General features: G+C 47.1%; 1 protein-coding gene across 1 annotated transcript; it reads right to left on the minus strand.

The window, feature by feature from the left end:
* Positions 1-542: 542 nt before the first annotated feature.
* Positions 543-15959, minus strand: Mat1a (methionine adenosyltransferase 1A). Its single transcript, XM_020153773.2, has 9 exons — positions 15613-15959; positions 13755-13832; positions 12233-12355; positions 9548-9660; positions 8962-9105; positions 4861-5079; positions 3601-3783; positions 3109-3242; positions 543-2500 (listed from the first exon to the last, which is right to left on the minus strand). Exons 1-9 carry the CDS (start codon positions 15704-15706, stop codon positions 2398-2400), a joined length of 1191 nt encoding a protein of 396 aa, XP_020009362.1. The 5' UTR covers positions 15707-15959; the 3' UTR covers positions 543-2397.
* Positions 15960-18272: the final 2313 nt, after the last annotated feature.

The raw sequence follows: 18272 nt of genomic DNA on the forward strand, positions 1-18272 counted from the left end.
CCCACCCACACCCTTCACTCATTCACTGCTGACCACACCTCAGAAACCATTCACTCCCTGCAGACCACAGCCCTTGAATTATTCATTCATTGCAGGCTGCGCCCCTGAAATCATTTATTCACTGCAGGCCACTCCCTTTCACCCACTCACTGCATACAACTTTCAATCACTTATTCAGGCATTCAACAGATATGGCCTGAATGAAGGGGTAGAATAAGACAGACAGGCTGACCATAAAGTCAAGAAAATGCTCTGAGACTAAGAAGCTACTGGCTATCACAATGCCCTTCTCACATCCCCAGCTGTCTCAGGTCTCTACTTCAGAGGGTCATGGAGCAACTACAGCAATGCAGTGACAACACAGGATCTGGTGGATGAGAAAACCTCAGTCCATGGGAGTGGAGTTCCCCACACAGGTCCAGTTGGGGTAACCCAGAGGATAGACAACTTTCTCAAAGGTGGGTGTGGGGTGTGTGTGGGGGGAGTCAGGTATTGCTTCACAGCCAGGCATTTCTGGGGTTTTGCAAACAAAAACTAAGCAGTGTAGTTGCTTCTTGAATTTTTTATTCACCGATCCAGCAAAAACTATTAACAAAGACTTTAGTTTTGTATGAACAGTGTTGACAAGACAGATCTCATTTCTCTAAGGGAGTAGGGAATATAGAAAATTCTGAATTTCCATTTTGAATATAGCTCAGGTTAGAGAAAGAAGGCCACCTATACATCTGGCCCTCCCTCTGGTGCTGGAGACAAAGTCACAGAGTTTGATAGAAATTGGAGCTTGGTTGTTTTTTATTATTTTTCCCTCCTGCAGTTTCCTTTCCTTGGTGAAGCTTTAGGCACAGATACAAGGCATCTTCTCCCTAAGGGAGGCTGCCTAGGCTACCTCTCTTGGCCAGAACCAGTGCTGTGTGCCCTAGAAAGAAGCCATAGAGGCCCCTTCCCTAGCCCACATCCCTGGGAGCTGGGGAAAAGGTGCAGGTCTGCTGTGTGAGGTAGAGGTGGAGAATGGGTGGGGCAAGTGGAGCCAGCCATGATGGAAAGGCAGAGGAGTGCGTAGCTTCTAGGATCCTGATGGGTCAGAGACCACTCAGGCCCTTCAAGAACACACCTATATCCCAAAAGCCACCTGGTAGAGGCAGAATCTCCTCATGACATCTTAGGCAACTTGTCTACCATCATGAGGCCAGCCCTGTGCTTTGGTCACACTAGGTGTCTGGGCCTGAGAACTGGCTTCTCTGGGCGGGGCATATAGGAGCCCTCCCACTTACTCCAGCAGTACTCAGACTACAGAGGGCACAAAGGCCAGAGAAGGAGAAAGACTTGAAGCACACAGGAGCCTGTCTGAGGGCCAGCCACCTGTGTTAGGGCAAGCTGTTGTCCCTGCTCTTAGGATGCCCAGGTGGGAGAGGACATGACTAGTACCACATATCACAGCGGTCCAAAACACCAAACCTTTGCATGTCTCTGAGTGGTGGGGGATGGGATCATAGGTTGCTTCTTAATTCTAAATTCCAGTCCAGACTGACAGGTCAGAATGCCCAGGTATAGAACAAGTGAGGCAACTCAACAGTTCTTAGGCTCATCCCGAATTTGTATAGCACTGTCCAGGGCTTGCTGAGTGCTGATGGGTTAATCTCCTAATTCCCAGTGAGCCTGACCCCTTCGGGACAGAGCCCCCAGCCTCTCTTAACTCACTTTGTCATTAATTAGGTCTATTTTTGGTATGGGACGAGGATCTACAGGCTACACAATCAAAGCTCTAGATTTACTAGGCCCTGACACATGTGGCTGTAGAACTTTGTGAAAGCTACTTAGACTCTCTCTGCCCCAGTTTCTCCCATTTGTTGATGGGAATAATAAAAGGCACCACCTCATGATGCTGTGGTGAAGGAGACTTGAGATCAGTCACTAAATAGCAGTCACATATACACTGCAGGTACCCAGGAGACACCAGCTATGTTACCCCGGCAGATACCCAGCCTGGAAGGTACCTTTCAAAGGCGCTGGCTCAGGGGTGCTGGCCAAAGCTTTGAAGGAAGCCACTGTGCTCAGGTCCACAGGAACTTTGGAGTCTATGATACACTAACCTGGGCACATATGTGGGGGAGGGCCAGACTGTGAGGGGAGACAAGTGAGGGACTTCGTTCCTGCCAGGGTAGCTTTTCAACTAAATCAACGTTGCCTGGTCTGCAGGACAGACAGGGGAACACTGTGACAATCCTTGTAAGAAGCCCTGGCCCCCAGCACCAGGAAGCTTCCTGCTGCCTGCCATTTATGGTGATTACTGGATGGGGTGAAAACAGAGGGACCTGGCTTTGGCCTAAGGGTGGGGTAAGCTGGGATCCTGGAGAAGAGGAACACCTGGGACAGGGCCAGCCCCAGCTCCCACCAGCTCTAAAACACGAGCTTCTTGGGGACTTCCCAGGGAAACTCGCTTCTTCCGAAATGGCCATAGCATGCGGTCTTCTGGTAGATAGGCTTCTTCAAATCCAAATCCCTGCATGTTCAGCAGAAGTAAAGGTCATTTAAAATGGAAAAGCAGCAGGGTTTCTTCCTCTGCACTTTATGCACAGGAGCAAATGAAAGACTCTAGGGGCAACCCTGTGCAGGGCTTCACCGCCCGCACGCGTATCTTATCTATGCACGGCACAGTCCTGCTGTGGAGCTTAGGAAACAGAAGCTCGGGGGTTCAAACAGCTCAGTTCACACATGCACCAGAGACCAGGATCTGACATCTGCCCTATGGGGCTTTCTCCACTCCAGTCCATTCCACCGGCCTGGTGTCCATGTCCTCATGGCCAACCTCCAAATAACAGGGATGTCATGAGAACACGTGGGAATGGATTTGACTACTGGCTTCCTAGCCTCTTAAGATTCCCCTAGTTGCTCAAAGATGCCCCACTGGAGTTAGTGTATGGTGATCCAGTGGGGATCTCACATGGCCTCCTTCAACCTGAAAACCAGACATCTGTGCTGGGGCACACAGGGCTGAACCAAGTGCTTGAGACTTCTGTTATAAGAGACTGGTTCCCTCCACTTGAGCTGTCCATCTGGACAGGGAGGGGCAAGGTCCTACGTGATAGCATCCTGATGTCATTTTTTTACCTGACAATGACACCTGGCCGGAGGTCGAAGTTCTTATTCACCACCTCTAGCAGCTCCCGCTCTGTCTTCTTTGAGGTCCCGTAGGTGAAGATGGAGATGGAAAGTGGCTCTGCCACACCAATGGCATAGGATACCTTCCAGAAAGGCCAAGCTCAGGGACTGAAGCCCACTCAGAGACCCCTCTGGCTCTGGGCAGGGACGTCCGGGACCATGATTCTCCTATCCAACAGGACCTCCACCTCGTCTGCCCACCTGCCCTGATGCCTTTGCGGAGCACCGTTTCTGCACATGCTCCTCTTCCTGAACACTTGTTCTCCCCACCAGCCTTCCAGGGGCTGGCCACAGTGCCCAAAACAATATACGCAGAGCGGTAACCATGGACAATTATGTGGCTTTCCCACCAGGTCAACATCTCCTTATTTCAGGAGGAGATAGGCCTGGGCCTTCAGCAGGGACAGGAAGATAGAGTGAGGGTGGAAGGGAGTGACCTACCTGGACAAGCACTCTCCGGCAGAGTCCTGCCTTCACCAGGGACTTAGCCACCCAGCGGGCAGCATAAGCTGCTGAGCGATCCACTTTGGTGTAGTCCTTACCGGAGAAGGCCCCACCACCGTGAGCCCCCCAGCCGCCATAGGTGTCTACAATAATCTTACGGCCAGTGACTCCTGCATCTCCCTGCAGAGGGAAGGAAACAGAGGAGAATGAAAACCAGAGCCCTTGAGTGACTGGAGGGGCTGAAGCCCTCAGAGAGAATGCCCCAAAGCTTTTCAAAGGAATCAGCCACAAAACCCGAGCTTTCAGCTTTCATTGCAGTTCTGTTACTGACAAGCCTCAGAAACCAGGTGAGCTGTCAAAGCTTCATTGGGAAGTGCAGAAGATGGACAGAGACCATCTAGAGTCACAGCAATCACAAGGAAAAATAACTTACAGTAGGAATTGCATTGCAATAGGTACAGCCCCAAGCTGTGGCATGGCTGGTACCACCAGCAAATGCCAGGCTGTGAACCTCCTCAGTTGCTCTGTGCAACATCGGTCAGTGAAGATTCATTTGAAGTGCTGGGCGCTCTATATTAAATGGTTTGGGGAGAGTCTGCTTACCCGAGCCTCCCCTTGTAGAGATTCACAATATGTCTAGACTTTGAGATGTCCTGCAGGAAAACAATAACCTTGACCTTCCTTTTACCCTGAGTCTCCACACTCCACACTTGCTCACAGAGCCCATTATGGGGGCTCAACCTTGTGACAACACAGCTGCGGTGCTCTGGGCTGCCTCTCAGAGGTGCCAGCCATCACCTCCTCCATCTGGTGTGCATACAGATGAAAGGGGAAGCAGATATTGCTCCCATAAAACCCCTGATCTGCTGTGGTGCCCAAAAGAGCTGGAGGCAGCCATGGCAAATACCTAGCAGGTGCCACCAGGGGAGGGTGAGCCACCATCAAGCACTGCTGTGATGAGAGCCTGAGCAGGGAAAGATGGTGGTAGCTGTGACTGTCATGATGTCATCAATGATGGCTAGAGTGGGAGGGCCAGGTGGCACTAAGTGGGAGACTCCTAAGAGTCTGTCACCACTTCTTCATGTACCGCACAGACCCCACAGAGTGCATCCAATGTACAAAGGCCAAGATTGACAGATTTCACATTTAGTCCATGGCTAAACTGGCCTGAGCCACTTAGAGCTGTCTCTTGCTTTCTATGTCCTCTGAGACATAGGCAGCCCCAGCAACTGGGCCCATTCAGAGACAAGGACACACCTGGGGACCTCCGATGACAAACCGCCCACTGGGCTGCAGGTGGTAGATGGTGTCTTCATCCAGGTACTTGGCTGGCACCACGGCCTTGATCACCTGCTCCTTCAGGGCCTCGCGCATGGCCTTCAGTGTTATATCTTCATTGTGCTGCACGGAGATGACGATGGTGTGGATACGCACTGGGATGACTGCACCGTTGTCCTGCATATACTGAACTGTCACCTGTCCATCAGAAGGGCAGGGGAGACACTGTGAGGCCGAGGCCTGAGCCGAGACACATTGCTGCTGGTCACAGATCCCCAGGAGGGGGCCAGTGGGGACTCTTGTCCTCAGAGGGCCTTCAGAAAGTTAATATGACACATTTTTACCTTTGAAAACTTGCCCATGATTATGGGATGACTGGGCATAAGGCACAGCTATTCCCTGGGGTGATCACAATGAGTGCTGCTTGGAGTCTTGCCTTTTTCACCTGTGACCAACCAGGCTCCTCCCCTTCTACCCTAGAGGCTGCTAGGTGCCAACGCCCTTCTTTCACCCTCCATGGCCTTGGGTCAAAGTGCCCCTGCTCCTGGCAGTGAGTACAGGACTTCATTAACCACCTGTTACTGAAATGGGCAGGGGTATCATGGCCCTAGGCCGTGAAGTAACCCTGGCTTTGGCCAGGGGCATTTTTGTTGTCATCCAGAGCCTCTGAGACAGAAGGGAGGAGCCTGGCGGGTGGCCCCAACACTCTCAGTGGAGGAACCCTACACATGTATGGGGCCTGTGGACTTGCCTGCTGTAGGGACAGGGTGCGAGGACACCTGGTCAGGGTAGCTGAGGTAGAAAGGCAGCAAGCTCTGGACTGCCAGCACCTGGGTGTTTTGCCAAAAGAAAGAACAGAATGCCCCTAGTGTGAGGGTGTCTGCCCGTGAAAACCTAGCCTGTATCCAAACTTCGTTTCTACTGTGGCCGGTTCTGTGCCCCTCCTGTGTGTTATCAACTACTGTTTAAGAGGGAGGCGTTATAATCGCCCTTTTTGGTGGTACTGGGGTTTGAACTTAGGTTTTCACACTTGCTAGGCAGATGTTCTACCACTTGAGTCACACCCCTAATCCTTTTTTGCTTTATTTTTCAGATAGTATTACATTTTTGCCTGGGGCTACCCTCAGACTACAAACCTGATACCTACAGCCTCTCACATAGCTGGGATTACAGGTTTGCACCACCACGTCCAGTTTATTGGTTGAGATGGTGTCTTGCTAACTGTTTTCTCAGGCTGGCCTCGAACCCTAATCCTCCTGATCTCTGCCAATTATTCCCCACTTTACAAATGAGAAAAACAAAGTCAAGGGGAGTGAACAACTTGTCTGATGTCATAAACCAGTTTGTGAAAGGCCAAAGAGCCAAACCTTGCTCAGCCTGATCCAAAATCTTACACCACTCCCACTGTAGCAGAGGACAGAGACTCTGTCACATCACTGAGTCCAGAGGCCTGATGTTACAGACTGTTCCTTTGGTGACAAAGAAAAGAAGCCTGGGCCCCCTGGGTTTGCACAGTGAGTGGGAGGAGGTGGTAAGGATGGCAGATAAGGTGGGAAGCGAGATCAGCATTGGGTTGGGCATGCTTCCTATGCTTGGAAGCCACGCCAAGGTTTAGAGGCTGTTACTACCCCATTCTACAGACAACCAAGCTGAGGATCCAGAAGGCAAATGCCTTGGTCAAGATCACGTGTAAAAGCTGAGGTCTTACCTAGAGATCTGTGGCCTGATAGCTGGGGCTCTGTCCACCAGAAGGTTACCACTTAAGACCCCGAGTCATGGGCTAGGCTATGGGCTGATGCTTCCTAAGGTCAAGTGAAAATGTGCTCAGAGAGCTTGAGGGGTATGTGGTAACTTTGGGAGCGCATCTATGCCAGATACCCTGTTAGGGACACTGGCCAGCAGGCACAGACTGCTCTACTCCAGACCTTGTCAGGATCACAGGACAGCAAGTAGCAGCTCCCTGGGGCTGTTCTACACCAAGATCTCTGCCTACCCAAGGCCCCTCAGACATCCATCAAATGCTGGGTCTGTATCAGATTCCAGCTCTATGTCCTGTTGGTTCAAAGAACAATGGGGTGGGATCCAGATGAAGGGAGAAAAAGGAGCCCTGGTCACTTGCTGCCTGAACCTAGTGAGATGAACAGATGCACACTGTCACCTAAGACTAACCCTTAAATGCTGGGTTGACCATACTGGGGGGCTCAGGAGAGGGAACTGGAGTTGGGGCAGGGATCCCAAGAGAAGAGATTTGTGGCAGGCTCTAAGACCATAGGGGGCCTCATGGAGTATCTGGAGGAGGTTCAGTACTGAGGAACTGCCCCTGCCTGGCTTGGCTCCACTGCTCCCTGGGTTACTTTATCCCCATCTGGCAACCCCATGTTGTATCCTTGTAGAACTGCAGAACTAGGGGGGCAGAGCAAAAGGCCAGAGCTCTGCTCTTATCTCATCATGTCAGCAAGATATGGGAAAAAATACACCATGGAAAACAAAGCTCTGACCTGGTACAAAAATAGCCATCGTACTGCCACCCAATTCTCCATATCAGCAGTAATAATTTGTTCAGGTGGAAAGACTCATCCTGTTCACAGTCCACATGGCAGATGATGAAAATCCTTCACAAACAGGGGCCAGAGGAGGCCTGCTTTCTCTGCTCACAGTGCCCCTGGCACAGAGGTCACTCAGGGAGGGCACTGGGCTACCCAATGCCTGGCTGAGGGGTCTGCACAGAGCAACATCAGTAGCCCACACCCTCCGACTTGAGATGGCTTATGGCTCCCTGTGGCAGTGGGGTAAGGCCAGCCTCATACCTATGCAGACATCCATCATGGCATCTTAAGAGAATTTAGTGACAGGAAGGAGAACTCTCAGAGACCCCTTTGTCCCTTCCTTCCTTCCTTATCCAAGCAAAATGATGGAGGCCCTTCCTTGCAGTTGGGTCTGACAGGTGATCATTCCATTCCTCTGTTTGACCCGAGAGAAAGGAAAACTCAGTGAACCCCACTGGCTTCCTCCCATCTGTTTAAGGATTTCCTTTTCTGTGTCTTTCCGCTCTGTTTTTAAATTGTAAAACCATTCCAGAGCAGGTTGGGCTGGGCCCACCATATTTCTGTGCCCTTTCTTTTGGTATCACCATAATCTACATATATTAGCTCTTCTGCCCCACAACCAACATCTGAGAGTTGCTGGTGACCCCCTACCTTCCACCTTCGGGGTTATGTGGATAGTGCAAGACATCGCAAAGAGGGGGGTCTCTTTGGGCCACAAACATACTTCCTTGTCCCAGGTGCAGCTAATATGCAGCCTCTGCCTTGCATGTGGCAGATTTAGGAGCTGAGTATGAAGGGGAAAATGGGATCCACAAGCGTGAACAGAGGGAGAAAGCACATGGGGGAAGAGCTGCAAGACCTTGGGACATCACATATCAGAATGTGGAAGAGGAGCCAGGGCAGGCGGCCACTGGCAAAGGGCCATCGGGCTTAAACAGAGAGCAGTGTGGGGAGTGAAGGTGGCAGGAGTTGTCCATGTGTGCTAATGCTTGCATCACCAGTGGCCTTCAAATAGGGAATTCAGGATGGATTTCAACACTGTGGGAAGTCGGGAGGTCAGGGCCCACGGGGTTGGAACTGAACATAGCAAAGGTAAAGCCTTTTAATGAGAAGCAAAGGCAAGTCAAAGGGCCACAGTGGGAAAACAGAGCACAGACAGCGTGTTCAAGATGGGGATATCTGCGCATACATAAAGGCAGGGACCACCATGTCTGAAACTGGTATAGAAATAAGTCTGGCAGGAGTTGGGAAAATCAATGTAGTCTATATATGTTAACAAAGGAAAAAAGATCTAGAATTGTTCTTGCAACTTTCTGCATTCTAAAAATTTTTTATAATTAAATATGGTGGGTGTAAGGGTGGGAGGTACATCTAGACTGAAAGAGTTTTCAAATGAATAATTCTTTTTGAAATAGATAATTCATCAAGTGCCTAAACCAAACATTTTGATCTTAAAAATGGCAGAGATCAAGAAGATCCAGGGTGCTTAACAGTTTTTGTGAGATCCCTGTAGGAGGCCAAGGGAGCAGCTCACCTGAGTCTTGGAGTCAGGCCTCAGCCAGGGCAGGACACCTGAGCGCCTCAGGTCCGCCATCCGGGCATTGAGTTTGTGAGCAAGGATGATGGTGAGGGGCATGCATTCTTCTGTTTCATCGGTGGCATAGCCGAACATCAAACCCTGTAGCCGAACATCAGGGCAGACTAGGTAACAGCTATCTTAGACCAACAGGACAACAGCTTTCTCCAAATCTAACATTGTTCTGTGTTTCAACATTTACAGGGCACACTGCACTGAGCATTGTGGAAGGGGAAGACCTCATCCCTTATCTCCCCAGCTGTAGAAGGGGAGCTAAGCTCACGTCAAGCATTAGCAACCACAGCCTTCCACAACCTGGCCATACTCCAAAGTATGAACGTCTTGAAGCAGGGGCGTGCAACTGACTGCAGGCATGCTTCTCCCAGGCTCCCATGCTAGGATGACGGCTCTACCCAACAGCATGATCAATCCATTTCTCATGAATTTCCCAGCTAGCTCCTCCGCCTTGGGCCATAGACTGGTCCAAGACAGACTACACTGGCATGATGTCCCCACACAGTTGCCACACACACGGTTGAGATACCTGATCTCCTGCACCAACATCCTCCTCATTTCTGTCTAGATGGACACATTGGGCAATATCCAAGGACTGCTGCTCCAAAGCTACTAACACATTGCAGGTCTTGAAGTCAAAGCCTGGACGGAAGGGAAAGCAAGTCCGAGTGGGGACATGGTCAGATAGACAGAGCTGGGAGCTTCCTGGGGAGTTGCTCAGATCCTGTCATGGCATTTAGTGTCAGGGTAGTTGGTTTCTAACTGGCTGAGGTCGTCTAGGCCCAGGATGGTGTGGAAAGGCCATGTATCCTTCCCTATAATCATGTGGAACTCTTGTTTTTTTTGGTGGTACTACATGTTGAACTCAAGGCCTTGAACTTGCTAGACAGGTACGCTGCCACTTGAGCCATGCCCCAGTTCATGTGGTGCTCTTTCAAAAAAAAAATTCTCAGCTAGGTATGGCAGCTCATGCCTGTAATCCTCGATAATCAGGAGGTGGAGCTCAAGAGGATTGTGGTTTGAGGACAGCCATGGCAAAAAAGTTTGTAAGACTCCATCTCAACAATAGTTGGTCATGATGGTGCAAGCCTGTTAACCCAGCTATGTGGGAGGCATGAAGCAGGAGGACTGCAGTCCAGGTGGGCCCAGGCAAGAAAAGCAAAACCCTATCAGAAAAATAACTACGCAAAAAATGGCTGAAGGCTGACTTAAGTGGTAGAGCACCTGCCTAGCAAGCTTGAGGCCTTGAGTTCAAACCCCAGGTACACTTTACTGTGTTTAATTCCACCTTGGTAAAAATATATATGCAACACAAAACTGGGACATAAAAACCAGTTAGCTCTGCAGCTGTTCTGGCTGACTAGCAGGCAGGTGATTTGTGGCTTTGTCTCTTTAGGTTCTCAAGAGCAAGTCTCCAGACCCATGTATGAAAATCCCTAGAGTGGGTGAAAGTCAAGGGCCTTTGCAACACCATCATTCAGAAACCCATGTGTGTGTGCCTAACCCCAGTATTCAATACACCCAATAAATACCATGTATATGAACCATCCCGAGAGACTCCCTTTGGCACAGGCCACCCACAAGCTTTGGAAGAGGAAACCCAGATAAGTGGGCACAATTCGGCAAGAACTGGGCCGTCTTTCACTTCTCCCTTTCTAGGGGACATTAGCTCCTGAAAAATTTCTCAGCTACCTAATGCAGAACAAGTTTTGCTTTTGAATAAGGTCTAAATGTATATAAACAAATTGGCTTGCTGTGTTAGAGCAGGGGGATGGGCTCTATGTTATAACCTCCTAAGATGTTGCTGCTCTGGGGCAATGAGTTTCTTCTATGAATTCTTCATGTCTTGACTGGGAAAATTAACTTGTGTTCACTTCTTCTCCCAGTGATTCTTAACACATAACCCCTCACCCCCAAAATAAAGTTTTATGCATTTGAGTGACTTTAATTGCTCATGTGTGCTTTGGGCCAGATCACACTGTGACAGGATTGAGTTTCTACATCACCACGCATCCTCTCACTTATAAATGTAGGGTACAGGCATCTCTGCTTCCCCAACTCACAAAGATGTCACAGGTCACCCTGAGCAACCAATGTATGACAGAGGCAGAAATGAGCGCTCCCAACAGTCACGCTGCTTCTTGTTAGTTTAGTTTACAGGTATCAGTTTTGGAACATTGGTCTGGAAGTGGATTTTCTTGTCATTGCCTAAGGTCGCTATGCCTTTCACAGTGCCTTCCAGGAATTGAGCCAACAGAGATCCAAAAGGAATTTTCTTTAAAATAGGAATTGCCTGAATATCTCCTTCCAGAAGCTATGTTGGAATCTTTAAGAACTGGGGCCAGAGTTCTACCTAGGAAGTCAGTGTAGATAAGGGGCCCTTGAAGTTCTCATGGAATGTCACTGTGCACAGGTCCTCATGCTACCTTGGGTCCTTTGACACAGCTGTTCTGCTTTCAAATGGTGCTACTTTCTGACCTACCCAGGCATAGATGCTGGAATCAGCTTCAAGGCCTTCCTTCAGTTCTTCCTTACTCTCACTCTGCCTGGTTAGTGGTGCTTTTCCTCAGTTTTCTGCTAGGCTGGCCTGTACCTCTTTCCTAAGTCTTGGCCTCCCCACCCATACCCCCTGCCAACAAAACCAGACTGTCCTTTTCACCTGTTATCAATCCCAGTGCTGTACTGAGTTCTCTTTCTCTATGTCTATCATGGGAAGCAGTGTAGTTTAGTGGACAGCATAGAGTCCCAAACCTGGTGGCGTCTCACTGATTGTGGTATCATAGATAAATGGTTTACCTCTCTAAACCTCCATCTCTTTGTCTGCATAAGAAGTATACCAGAGTTTCTGGAATGATGGAATGAGACCATGCATACAGAGACTAGCACCAGTACCTGGCAGAGACCGTGTTCCCAGTAGAAGGCAGCTCCCTTAATTAGGGGCTTTTTTCTCTTCCAGAGCCTCTCCCAGCACCAAGAGGACAGAACCTTAAACGAGACCCATCAATTGTGATAGGCATGTGCTGGTTTCCAACTGCAGGCTGCCATACTTTGGCCAGAGCCTTTGACCCCTGGAACCTGACAGATGGATCTAGGGATGCTGTTTATCCTAGCATGATCTGAACTGCCATCGTGCTGAAGGCTGATTGGACTCAGCAGGGGCCAGGGGCTCTCTCAGCAGACCTATATGCTTTCCAGACCCAGGGCCTGCCCTCACCCTTGGCAGAATCATCATAGCCAATGTGCTTGATGGTGTCTCTCACTACCCGCTGGTAGTCCACCATGGCCACCGAGGTGATCTCTCCACACAGTAGCACCATGCCTGTCTTGCACACTGTCTCTGTAAGGGAAGGAGGGGTGGTTATAGCCATGTGCCAGCAGAGGGAAACTCAAGTATCTGAAGTTCTCACAATGTAGAGAAGAAGACTTTATAAGGAACAGATCCCAGTCTGATAGTGCCAGTAAAACATGTAATTCCAGTACTAAGAACTGAGCATCTTCAAAAGCCTCCTGGAGAGGGATGCTTTGGAAATAACCAGTTACACTTGAGTTTTATGCCAAGTCCTTACTACTTCTGTGATCCTTGACCACTTACTGAACTCAAGTTTCAGTTTCCTCAACTCTTTCATGAGGTTAATAACATGCTGTATGGATTTAAATGAGACAGTGGTTGTACGTAGCTGTCACAGTGAAAGTATGTGAGCTTCCCCTGCCCCCACCCCCCATTCCAGAACTCCACTGCAGGCTGTAGGCAATAGGATCTTGATTGAGGGATCAAGATCCTGCAATCTTCTCTTGAGCTATTTATGAAGATGTGAAGGTACACACTACCTTCAGAGGGGCATGGGCTCTGAAGTATTCAACACAGGGGCTAGGATGCCACCAGACAGCAAAGAATGGGTCTATGCAGTGGATAGCACACAGTACTGACATGAGGACAGTGGGCTCTGGTCTCTGTGCTTGGCCCACTGCTCCATGTCCTTCGTCAGGCTCTGGCACAGTCAGCACTATGACCCTATCAGTGAAGTGAGTGGGCTGGACTGGACCCTCTGGGCTCTAGAGTCCTTGGCTCTGCTGTGTCCCAAGTCATTCAGCCCAGGAATAAGGTTGCTGTTGAAGAACTTATCCTACAAATACCAGTGAAACTCTTCAGGCTTCATGGTCCTCCAGGAAACAATGAAGGAAACAGGTGAGGACCAGGGCTTAGTGCTTTTGTTCAGTGTCTCTTTGGAAAACGATTGGGTTAGTTATGGACAATTGATGAAACTGCTGCCCTCTGCTGCCATGAAATGGGAGGTATAAATCATTTCAACACCTAAGTCATTCCATGAGCTAGGGAAGGAAATGGGAGGAGTCAGACATCTGCATAGCCATCAAAGGTACCTGAAAAAAGGCTGCAGATCAAGACCAGCTAGGTAGCTAGCATTGTTTCAAGCTCTTTCATCTCATCTGGAGGATTCATCTAAGAACTCTGAAAGGCCCCCCTCCCCGCCCCCCTCCCAGCAGGACCAAGGGTCAGGGAGAGCCAAATTCTTGCTGGAGATAATGACCCATTTGTTTCATGGTTAGATATGTTCTTCCTCCCTGATTCAACATAGGGAAAGTCACATAATAAAGAAATCCCCTCCAAACCAGAGGATATTGGAACTAAGGAATATGACTCTGCAATCTTAGGTCCACTATGAACTTGTCAGCCCAGCCCACTAGTGCCTCCAGTAGGAAGGGATCACATCTCTTACCGCAGGCCACCTTGGCATTGGGGTCTTGCTTGAGGTGGGCATCCAGCACTGCATCACTGATCTGGTCACAGATCTTATCTGATAAGAACAACCATGGGTGAGTATTATACAAATAATAGGTGTGGCAAACTGAAAGTTTAAAATAATTCAATATTTTGTCAGTTTACATATCAAATCTACCTATCAAAGAGGAAACTTTCTTAAGTATAAGAAATGAAAAATCTGTTGAAATTTTTATTTATTCTCATTACTTTCTAATTTTGGATGGCATGTATTTTATAAAAATCATATAATTCCCTAAAAGAAGGAAATACATTTCAAATCAGCTGTGAAAGCAATCCCCTTTCTCTTTTCTAATTAAAAGTACCTCATTCTTCAACCTGTTCCCTTTAATCCAACGTCTAGAAAAGTCCTAGAAATAGAAGTTAAAATCCTTAATAACATCAGTAAAAGCAGCAGCTAAGTTGTAAAATCAGATGGGAAAAACAGCTGCATTGCACCACACGTTCCATAAAACGCAATGCATTGAACATAAAACATCACGCCCAAGTTCATGGTGCCACCCATGAGAATCCCATTAGCACCTACACATCATTGCTTTTTTTTTTTCCAGAACATTTCCTTAAGCAGCTCTCAGATTTTCCCCCGGGTCATTCAGTCTCCCAAAAGCCAGGTGTCCTAGTAGCTGGATCAAATTGTGACAGATAAGGGTTCAACATGAGCTGGGATTTGACCTTGTCTTCTACTATTTGCCTTAAAGTCCCTACATGGTCTAACATGGAAATACCTGAACAGCACTGTAGACAAATCCACTCCTCTTTGGAGTTATATAAACTGTGAATACTCACAAATGAAGAAATAAAAGTGATCACTATTTATGGGTATTACATCTCAGTGTTCAAAACCCAAGGAGTCTGTTCTCAGATTCATTAGTTTTTATGTTAAGAATCCAAATCCAGAACCAAGAAGTTCACCTTTCAAAAGCAGATTTGAAGTTCTATAATTAAAGACATTAATTAATCTGCCATTAAAGGTGAACTTTCTAATTTTTCCTTCAGAAATGGCTAGAAAACATGTTTGAGTTTTTCTATCCATCCTCCTGCTAATGGCAGATTCTGGTTATAAATCCAGGTTTGATTGAGTCCATAGCCGCTGCCTACCAATGAAGGCCTCCTAAGAGTTCCTGAAATAAATATATGGTGGCCACTTCAGGCCTACCCATCAGTAGCTCTAGAATCTATTTTCAGACTTATCTGGATGTGCTCACACGTCCTATTTAGTGTAGGGAAATGCATAGCTGGGGGAAAAACAGGCTAGAGTTTGTCAAAGTCATCAAGATAGCTCTTCAGATAGATAATTCCTAAGAGGTCATTCTGGACATCCTTACAGACTTTCAAATTTTCTATCTACCACTCAGTGGGCTTAAGAAGCCCATTGTTGGTTTTCTTAGGAGTTGAAAAATAAACATGAATTTTTATCTTTCTGGTGTAGGAGAATTCAGCAATGGGGTGTTTGTTTCTCTGTTGACAAATACCTCACTGATAATAGACTAAAGCTTTACTCAAAATCAAATAAAAAAAAAAACAATAACCATTGAGACCTAATGATACACTTTGCATGTAACATATTCTTAGCTAACCAGACTCTTGTTCTCTTGGCCCCACCATGCTGAGGTGCTGATGGGGTGCGGCAGCAGGGACTTTTGGCTTTAAAATGTGTGACTGTTTTGCAAAACTCTTTCATAGTGTTTCTACAAGAGATCCCTGATAATAACTAGTCCACATTCTAGTAAAAGTAACTCCCTGGGCATAGGTGGGGAAAGATGGCTTTGTTAATCAGTCCAGTACAACCTACTTACCAGGATGTCCCTCTCCTACAGATTCTGATGTGAACATGAAGGCTCCTTCTTCACTTAGAGAATGGTCACACAAGCCATCCACAGGTCCATTCATTGTCTCACACTTTCCCACTCCGCTTCTCCAAGGTAACAATTTCAATGCTGTGACTACCTGAGTTATTATTTTTTTTCTTTTCCTATAAACCCAAGAGGCTTGTCTTTGGCAGAGCCACAGGGGATCACTTCTTCCTAACTGCTCGTGAGCACATGAGAGCAAGGTGAGGATGGGCTTGCAAGGAGGGAGTAGATGGAATACAGACAGACGTGTCACTCCCTCCGGCTGGTCAGTGCTTGCTCCTGAGTGACTCCTATATATGGAAAAGTGAAAGTGCCTGAATAATCATGTGAGAACATTGGAAGAGTCCATTTCTTGGGAGGGGAGTCTTTTACCTTGAGGAATTTCAATTCTCAGCTCTCATGTTCCAAGTGCTAAGCATCTGGTCTAAAGTGAAGAAGGCCTTATAGATTCTGCAGAACCCAACCTCCTCTGGCACTTCCTTCAACTCTCTAGCTGATCTCTGGTTATTCCAGGATTAACATCCCAGTTTTTTTGGGTGGGGGAGGACCTGTATTACTCAGAGATACAGACAGGCAGCAAGAAACTCTTTCCCAGGGATATGGTTTAGGCTAAGGTTGCAACACTGTGCAGCTTTGCTATTGAGCACTCTCTCCTCCCCCTACATCTTATCTTGATTGGGCTCGTTCCCCCACCTCAGGGTAGAGCAGGAGTGCACCTGTACTCTGAACCAGCTGGGATGTTATACAACAGACTCATTTTAGAGAAAAAGCTTTTGGTCCACTTTTTTCTGCTAACAGAAATCACCTAAACTCTTAACTTCTTTAAGAGGCCCCCAGACAAATTAACAAGCAAGGTATTTAAAAAAATAAAAGTACCTGGGCAGGTAATGAAAAACTTTTTTTTTTTTTTTTTTTTGGAAAAGGACTTCCAAGACACAGATTCATTATAGGAAAATTATTTAAGTTTCCCAAAGCTTCCAGGTGATAAATAAACATTCACATAACTTCTATATTATTTCTGCTTTATTCAAGAAAAGTAGAAAAAGGATAATATCTTAACTAGCAGCATCTCACCTCTCCCTCTCCTCCTCCCTCTGACCTACTGCATTCTCACATCCTCAGAACAATGGGGAGCTCAGATCGCAGAGTGAGAATGGATAGTGAAACCAGTTCTCACTAGAATGCAAAAGGCAAAAACTTGCACATCAAAGTTGGACTGTGAGAAGTAAAAGGCAGGAAGCAAGAGCCCTAGCTAACAATTCTGGTGACAAAACTCCTCTATGTTTCTTATATAAATATTGAAATTTTTTTCTGGTATAAATTCTAGTGCTCCAAATCTTGAGTTTTGCTATTTGGTCAGCAGTGATGGCATAATTCTTCCAGGGAATTAAAATGACATTGAAATGACATCATTATCATGTGAGGGATTTTACATAAGCATATTTATCAAAGGTATTTAATAAAGAGGGAGCTAAATTGCTTAGGCACAAGACTACTGAACATCAGATAGGAAAAGGTCAATGGGAGGGATGGGCAAATGAGGAGCCAATCTGGGACTTTAGATAAAAAAGCACTGTCACTGTCAGCACACAAGACCTTTCCTGTTTGTACTTAAAATATTTCAACATTGCTGTCCCTTTGTAAATTTCTTTTGGGTACATTAGCTTCAAGTCTAGAAGCAATATGAGCTAATATTTAATTTGAACTGTAGGCCTTGGCTGCCCTCTCAGTTAGAACTGTCTGACAGCCATTAGGTTCTAACTTTGCTTTTAGAGTAAGTTAAACTTTAATTGTCAAATACTCACCAAAGTTCTAAGATCTAGAAAACAAGACAGCGCTGCCCTCTGAATTCCAAAATGCATAGTAACGTCATGGGATGGAGAGGTGCCAGGGTTGAGAGAAATGGGGCCTTCAGAAATGTATGCAGGGGGCTTCACATCCTAGCCCCAATCCAGAGTGAGGGAAGGATCTGGAAGGCACTCAGTTCTGTTCTCATCTCATGTATTAGTTTCTTATAACACCCTTACTAAACACTAGTGTGCCTTACGTTCTCTCAGAAAACACGTGTTAAGAAACAGTACACTGAATGCAGTGGCTGGAGTGCAGGCTTCGCAGTGGGAGCCCCAGTGTTGACGGGAATGTTCTGTGCAGCCTGGAGTAGGCTCCTAGCCACTTTAGGCTGCTGTTTCCTGAGCTATGAAACAGTATAAATAATCACCTACCTCGTAGCATTGTTGTGAGAACTAAATTAGATCATTAGATCACGTGGCTAGTAAACAACAGAAACAATAAATATTAGCCAATGATACTGCTAAGTGGTCTATGTACAATATCTGATATCACTGTGTGTCTTATAAGCATAAGTGTGGGTTTGCATCTTGCTCCTCTCCCCCCAGAGTACATTAATGGCTCCTTTTTCACATCTCTACATTACAGATAGACCTCATATTTTGGCACCCAAATGCACCATACATTATTTTAGTATTCATTCCACAATGTTTGAATATTATTGGCTTCTCCAATTATTTAGTATCACAATGATGCTGCAGTGAGGAAACTTACCATAAGCAAGTTTTCATAAAAGATAAAATGGAAGGCCTTGC

Source organism: Castor canadensis, chromosome 7, assembly GCF_047511655.1.
Source record: "Castor canadensis chromosome 7, mCasCan1.hap1v2, whole genome shotgun sequence".
Classification (NCBI taxonomy): Eukaryota; Metazoa; Chordata; class Mammalia; order Rodentia; family Castoridae; genus Castor; species Castor canadensis.

Coding starts and splice junctions, on each gene's coding strand:
- Mat1a (XM_020153773.2), bottom strand. CDS start 15,706: ATGAATGGACCTGTGGATGGCTTGTGTGACCATTCTCTAAGTGAAGAA. Junction 9,106..9,547: donor ATGTTGGTGCAGGAGATCAG/GTATCTCAACCG, acceptor GTTCGGCTACAG/GGTTTGATGTTCGGCTATGC. Junction 2,501..3,108: donor CGGCCAGGTGTCATTGTCAG/GTAAAAAAATGA, acceptor CTGAACATGCAG/GGATTTGGATTTGAAGAAGC.